The sequence below is a fragment of the Acyrthosiphon pisum genome, chromosome A2, assembly GCF_005508785.2.
Source record: "Acyrthosiphon pisum isolate AL4f chromosome A2, pea_aphid_22Mar2018_4r6ur, whole genome shotgun sequence".
NCBI classification, from domain to species: Eukaryota; Metazoa; Arthropoda; class Insecta; order Hemiptera; family Aphididae; genus Acyrthosiphon; species Acyrthosiphon pisum.
The window spans coordinates 41,963,298-41,971,729 of record NC_042495.1 but is presented as its reverse complement, the minus strand read 5'-3'; the positions used below and the strand labels follow the sequence as shown (position 1 = coordinate 41,971,729).

Below are 8,432 nucleotides of genomic sequence, written 5' to 3'. Positions count from 1 at the left end.
TTAAGGTAAATAGATGTATACTTAATTATTTTTCAAATAAAACGATTTTTTTAATACTATACGGTGTATATGTATGTACATTTATATTCGAATAATTTTTTCATAAAGTATTTAAAATAGTATTCGAATAAAAATACTTAACATTACGAAGTATAAGTTATAACGAATAATACCTACTTTAGATTTGTATAAGACTATTGAGACTGTAAAAACGTTATTTTCGATTGGGATTATCACAGTATAATACAAATCTAGCACGTCTGACTAGCAGCGCTCGGCGGTTTTATGAACTACATGGAGCGTAACTAGTTCTGACCGCTGATATAGCGCGCGATGCTTAAACTGTTCTTTATAATCGTGGATATAACCGATAATAACCAGCAATACGGTGCCCGTTAAAATAATTAAAATAACCGATTACGATAATCAAATAACCGTACCGATATTTGGTGCGCATTCGCAAAGACTTGTTTTGGTAAATAACGTAAACGGGTTCATACGTTATTTTTAACCGGCGTTGTGCAAAAACTCTCTACTATTAAGTGGCAAGTGCGGTAATCATACAGTATTTTACATTAATTAATAAATAGGTACATTTTTTGAAAGTTGAATTTGTTAGGGGGTGAAAGTAATTTTAGGGGGAATTCCCCCTCCCTAGAAATATACCTGAATTTAAAACTGCGCACATCGTTGCCAAGTCTATATTATGAATTACCGAATATTAAGAATTGACCGAGTATTAAGACATGCTTTCAGTCGAATTTTTGAGTATAGTTATCATGGACTACTGGACTATGTTCAAACACTATTAAAATCCATCCAGTGTGATCCAGGGGAAAAGGTTTACGACAAATTAGAAATGTTTTATCAAAAATTATCGATTTAAAAACATTTTAACAAATCTCATGTAGGTTAAGACTTAGTGGATCTATCTCTAACATGGATAGTCTTCCCGAAGATCTAACAATAAAGGACCTTGTTTTCTACAAGTATGCACGTAATTGGTACAATAGGTAAATTGTTGAAAGATCATATTCTATTAACAAAAACCTTCTGAGCCACAATGCCCACAATAGACGATATTTTAAAGTTTAAACTTGAAAATATAAAATATAAGTTATAACTATATTACCAATATAACAATTTGTAATTAAAAAATGTTTTTTGAATAATTACGCTTATTTCTATATTATTATAAATACATTTTTTTATAAAAATAATTGCATAATATACTGAATATTTGAGGTTATTTTAATGCATATACCATACACCATACACGTATGCACATATTTCATTGTTCTAAACCCTGAATTGATAATATAAATAATAATAATAAGACGCAATCACTAGATTTCCTTTATATAAAAAAGATGGGCATCAAAATGTTTTTCGATTCAACTAATTTATCTATATTAGGTACTGGTTAACTAGCGCCTTGCTATACTTTATAGGAAAACTACAGAATATTATTATGTGTTTCGACTAGCTGCAAAACAGACGAGTAGCAAGTTTGGGTGGCTAAAAACTATTTTAATAACGTATGGTATTTATGAGTCCATAACCTAACCATCATTGGCATTCCTCCTCATCCGTTCGTTTCGCAAACGAAATCAAATCAAACCTGCCGCATTAGAATCTATACTTTGAAGATGAAAAAAAATTAGAACGCCACAGTGATTAGAAATTCAGATTTTTTTGCTAAACCACTAAAAACTTGTTCTAATGTATTCAATTAAAAACCCTTCTCTTCTCAAGTCATCATGTCTACCGCGTTACTGTTTGTCGTCGTATGCTATATGCGGTTAGGTTAAGTGACAAGTGTGTATAACAATTATTGTTTGAAATATAGCTTTCGTACCTACCTACTATAGGTATCCTGCTAGGAAAGTTTCATAACGCGTTCCAATTTTACTTCTACATGAAATTTTACCGCCTAAAGGTGCTTGTAGTTTTTTAATATTTACCTACTTCTCATATCAACCGTATCATTTAATCATCGCCTGCAGCGCACCGTGTGACTCTAGCTGTATACCTACATGGCTACACAATGATCGTATAATATTTTACATTAATTTGTTTATGAGTAAAATATAGTGTTTAAAATATGTATGTACGTATCATAACAATATGTGTGTGTGTATAATATATAGTTTCTGAAGCCTATACACTTACGAGAATCAAATAATGTTATTTATTTTTTAAAATTTGTCCTTGTAATAATTGCTTTGAACAGATTTTTAATTATTAATACTGCGCCTTTATTGAAATATGCAATAAATGCGTGTTATAATATTATTTAATTATTTTCAATATGTACGATATTTTATTTCAAAGTGAATCTATGACTATTATTGGAAATATATTATAATATGTAACAATCGTACAACATGGTTTGTATTATTATAAAATTATACCTACTATTATATAGTTAGTTATAAGATCACACAGGTATAAAAAATTAGTAGAATAATAATATAATAATACGATTTTGGGTTAGGAGCAAATAGCGAATAGTTCACGTACAAACATAATGTACCTAAGAGTATTGTTTCTTAAGTATTTGTTACGTGATCGTATTGACATCTAATATATCCAACGTTCATTGATACTATACCTACACGGCCTCACATATTAAAGATAAAAATATGCAAACAAAGCATACGAATGTCCGATAAGGTACTTTAAGAAGCTATGAAATATATTTTCTTTGACATTTCTTTGTGTATTATTTATATCAATTACAATGCAGTGAATTATTTTATTATATAAGAAACCTCAAATATAATTTTAAATACACTTCTTAGAATACGAACGATTTCACAAGAATAATTAAATAAAAACAATTTCTGAACTAAAAATACTGGTCGTTATTAAATATTAAAAGTTTTTAACAATCAAAATATTTTAACTAAAAAATTATCGTTGTGAACGTTTTAAGTTTAGGTACTTACTTTGTTGTAACCATAAATTAATAACATATTTTTTCTGTAAACATCAATATAATATCATTCTTCAATATAAATTTAAGTTTTGTACTTGGAAATACCTAAAGGTACTACCTACTTACAAAATAATGGTTTTAATAAATAATATAAAAATATGATATATTTATCGATATTAAACCCTTGCAGATTAAAATGTTTGAATACGCGTTATATTGTATCGGATAGTTTTATATCGCTTGAATTAATATGATCCAAGCCCTAAGCCTTAAGCCCTAAGGAGTATTTAGTTTATAGTCGCTTTATAGTATAAATTATAGTTCTGTACTTCTGTCATGTTTTAAGTACTTTATACAATATAAATTCAGGAGTTAGAGTTAGGTCAAAATATTATACTTTTTTAGTTTTGTAAATGTGTGGTATTGATTTATTCTTCATTTTTATAAGTCTTGACGATTTGTATTAAACCGAAATAAAAAAACTGTAGGCAATAACAATGATAATAATGACTTATTGGCTTCAATTATCCGCCATATTTTGATCAGTTTTAATGTGCGTACGTTTTTTTTTCGTTTAGAGACATTTTTAAGATTGTAGATTGAGATTTTAGAAGGTAGATGTTGTGAAAAATCCTACTGCTAATCAAAATACATCTACCCACGTATGGGATATTTATTATGCATGGTTTGCCTACATTATATTTGCCGAGTTAGAAACAGAAACACGGAACATTATTTAATATTTTCTGATTACATTATAACGGTCATAATTAATTACTCGGTTGTTTTAATAATGTAAGCTATAAATTATAATTAGAAAATAAGAGTCTATTGTAGATATATTCTCTTTGGGCGCTGTTGTAGTTTGTATAATTATTTATTGGCGGAAATTGTCCAAGAATCAAGGTACAAAATACAAGTATAAATAATTTATCTACACGCAAGCTCTTAGGTTCTTGATTATTTATCTTCACGTATACTACATGTAATTCGCTTTATAGTCTTATACTGGCGAAAACAATACCCCTGAACTATGTTAAAATTGGGATTACGGTGAAGACGTACTTACAGTCCCAGGGCACACGCCTGCATTTTTAAAGTTATTTTAGTATACCAGCTGTGTATTGAATGGTTAATGCATATTATGTACACCTATATAGTGGGACAGTTTAGTAGGTGCGCAATTTTCGACTTTGTAATACAATAAATTAGTCTTGACAGTTGACGATAATTATTTTAAAGGTATAAGATTAATTTTATCATTTCATAACTATAAAAACCGTTTTGAATCGTCGAATGACTCATTACTAATGATGTTACCACGCACTGTTTTGGTATGTACTATGTATAAATATATAATATTTATTTAAAGACTAAAATTTTTCTTTATCTAAATTTAATAAATATGAAGTATAATAAATTAATAATATCTCTAGGTAACTTATTTATATTCATTTTTATAAAATGTATTATGACTATAAATTATGTATGCCCACTTATAAGGTTCAATTTAATATTTTATTAGATGATTAATATTAATATTTAGTTTTAAGATCTATAATGTCTACATTTGTATTACTTAATCCGTTAACCTTTATAATAGCTAGTAATAACAATTGTCTAACATTTATATTTGTATGTTCCATACTTTTGCGTTGTTAAAGTGTTTTAATTATCTGGGAATCAGGAAATCTTCAAGGTCTCAACAATTTTAATCATCTAATTGTTAAAGCATGTGCTTATCTTTTTTTCGCAAAATATAATCTTTGTTTTTTATGTAAATGTAAATTAATATGATTTATTATGTATTAATTATTTATTTCATTTAATTTCATTTGCATATGAATACTGGACCTCACTGAGAAAACTCGTGTGAAGATCCAGGAGTTCTAAAACAAATTATATAAAAAATACCTAACACTTATATTTTGTAAGAATTAAGTTATTTTACATTGATTAGTATAGTAGGTACTTTAAGTTTTGAATACATTAAATGGGTTCGATTTCTGCCTAAATTTGTGCTTACAGATATATAGTTATGACTAAGTATGACACCAAATTTTAGTGGTTCTAAATTTAAAATGGTTGTATTTTACTATTTTACTATTTTACCATAATTTTATTTAAATTATTCAATTTTATAAATAATCAAAATTATTCTTTCTCGTTCATACAATTAATTATTTACTATAATATACTATGCACCTACATTATGAGATAATATCGTATTAGCAATATTGTACGCATATTCATTAAATTATTTTGATTACATTTAATATTAAATAACATCTAACCTTATCATAGTTTATATAAGTAATAATTAAAAATTAATTCAATAGTAATACCTAAATAGCCAATAGGCATATTATTTAATATTATTAAGTTATACCTAAGTCGTAACTAATAAAAGTTATTAGACTAGATATAATTTCAACCATAAATTATTCATTAATATACCTATACTGTTTATATATATATATATATATATATTAATCTTAATGTGATCAGATAATGTAAATAATTATTTTTTTATGAAGTATCAATAGTTTTTATGGGATGGGTAAGGAGAGCGTAAAAAAACGAAAGGTGATAACGATCTTCTCATAGTATAAGTACGTATATAATATACTTAATTTTTTCCATTTGAATATTTAAATTTTTAAATTTTTTTCATATTAAGCTTTTTTAAATAAATTAAACATTTCACTTATTTTATATTATTTTTTGGATAGAAGCAGTCCTGTAAAGTATTTAAGTAAAAGTATTTGAGTAAAAGTATTCAAATGCTTTTTTAAGTATTGAATAGTTTTTTAAATACTTTCAGCATGAAGTATTTTGAATGGTATTTTAAATACTTTTTTTTGTATTAAATACTTTTTGGTATTGAATACTTAGGTTTTTTATTTCGAACATTTTATTTTTATTCGAAATAATTGGTTGGAAAAATATTTTTGTCAACTACAATAATAGAATAATAGTTTTATTTAATATTCTGTATTTCTGTTTTAGCCGAAGCCCAAAGGTTTGTGAAAACCAGATTTCTAAATAAAGTTATTGAATTTTGAATAACAATATTCTCTTTAAAACTATTAGGTAACTATTAGATTACCTACTACCTATGTGTTTATATTACGATAATTAGAAATCCACTTTAAAAACCAAAAGTATTTAAAAAGTATTCCAAATACTTTTTCAAAGTATTTGAGTAGTATCTTAAATACTTAAAAAAAAATGTACCTATTTGAGTATCAGTGGCGGCGCCAGGAGTGGGCCAGGGTGGGCCACGGCCTATCCTAAAATATTTTCGGTCTCCGGCTGGCCCACCCTGTATGATTTCGAAGAATATTTGCTTAGAATTACATAATACTAATTTTATATTAAATTGTATAAAATTAGTTTTTGTGAGAGACGTGTCTGTACGGGGTTTTGATACGATCCGGTGAATACACTGTGTTGTGGTAGCAATAAAGGTATATATAATATATATATATTTAGCGAATTTTGTTACGCCACTGGCCCTCCCTTTAAATCGGTGGCCCCAGCTTGGCCCACCCAGAAAAAAAATCTGGTGCCGCCACTGTTGAGTATTTACTCAAGTACTTTTTAAAAGTATTCTTTACAGGACTGGATAGAAGTATTGCCTAATAATATTATTTCTATTTTTGCTGTACTCAATATGACTTAATGGTCTTTTATTGTTCGCTTTTTAAAGATTTAATTTAAATAAAATGAAAATACTTCATAGACCCTATATGGCTACATCTATATTATATTAGATTTGGCTCCATGCTGCAACTATTTTCCGTTTTCTATTTAATCTATTTTTTTATTTCATACTTTTATAAAAAATATTATTATTTTCATTATAAATAGGAAACAGATAAGTTTAACAGATACCTTTAATACGTTGTATATTAACGTAATAAAAAAAAAAAACGTGTCTTTTCACTAACCCTCATCGCACGGTCCTTTAGTCAACAAGTCCCAACAACTGTCTTCGTAGAAAATTTTGTTCATTGACAAACACTTTTCGTAAATGTCTCCCGACTGTTCGTGCGGGTTTCGAGGTATAGTCAAATCAGCTAAATAATAACCGAAAACATCCGTTAACGACACAAATATAAGTAAAGGAACGAACATGATGGACGGTGGTGTTAGGTGTTATCCTTAATATTTTCGATCGTGAACTGAGATGATCACTTGTTACTTCCACTGAACTACTAGAATAATAGTATAGCCGTATAGAATAAAATATGTATTATATAAAATAATATTAAAATACAATTTTAACTCTTATCGTAAATACAATATTATGAAAAAAATGCACTAGTCGCACCGACAGCGTGCTGATTCGAAATGATCGGACTATAACGACGAACCGCGATTTATGTTTTACGGAAATATCACGGTATTATACCTACCTACGTGAATTATTTTATATGTTGATACTATATCATACTTTTGTATAGAAATCTCCCTTCCATAATTCTTATAATATAGTCGTTTAGGTTACATGCAGTGTACAAGATGGGGGCCTTGAAGCTCTCCCGGGTTTTCGAGACGGTTACTCACCACTCACCAATGGCCATCGCGTACGAAATTGGCAAACCGTACACCTACCTAGTATATTTTATTCTATCTGAATTGCAAATCTCAACCGAAAGTCTAACCTCCTCACGCACTAATTTCTGAAGTACAGTAGTCATACACACGTGTCAGTGTGATACTATATTACAGTAATTATAATCGATTTCACGTTTAGTAGTGTATTATTTATCACTAAAGTATTATTTGTATACGCCGTACAATGACCTGACAAGTCAATCACGACAATGCGGTGTTATTGTTCGTTTTACTAAAATCGCCAAACTCGACTACACTAGACAATTTAATTACCATTATATTATTATGTTTAGTATAACTGTATAAGTAGACAATTGTTATGTTTCTAATATCAGTAAGTTAGTACTAAGTAAGTATAATACTTATGCAGTACATATTCTATACGGCATAGACTTATAGTAAATATTATTGTATTAAGAAGTTATAATGTGGTGATAGTTATTAGATTCTGAGTGGAACGATGAATGTATTGATTTTACAATGATGTGTGTTTTTTTATTTTTTTATTTTTTTATTTTTTTTTGTGTCTGTGTACACGATAAGTAGTCGAAATAATGCTACGATTTTCAACTTCAGTATCTTGTTCGATCAGAAAGTGAATATCGTTGGTGCATTGGGGAGGTCAAAATTTAAATTTCCCAGTAGTTTTCAAAAGTGCCGGGAAAAACAAAAGAAAAATTAAGGAAAAACGGGAATTTTTACGCAAAATCGATTTTTCACAAAATTGAATTTGGTTTTTGGTGTAACTTTAAAAAAAATGACCGTAGATACATGAAATTTTGACTGAATGTTTATCTTAACATTTTTCTATACACCCATAACATTTTCAAATATTTTGATTATTATGAGCTCCTTACGGACATTTCAT

General features: G+C 28.0%; 1 protein-coding gene across 2 annotated transcripts in view; it reads right to left on the bottom strand.

The window, feature by feature from the left end:
- LOC100574996 overlaps positions 1–7,343 on the bottom strand; it is a 17,357-nt gene extending 10,014 nt beyond the window's left edge. The window contains exon 1 of one of the 2 annotated variants that reach the window (XM_008189616.3): positions 6,895–7,343. In XM_008189616.3, the coding sequence (XP_008187838.1) occupies positions 6,895–7,081 (187 nt within the window). In that variant the 5' untranslated portion in view covers positions 7,082–7,343. The remainder of the gene's footprint in view (positions 1–6,894) is intronic. The other variant, XM_003240708.4, reaches the window with a different exon arrangement.
- Positions 7,344–8,432: the final 1,089 nt, after the last annotated feature.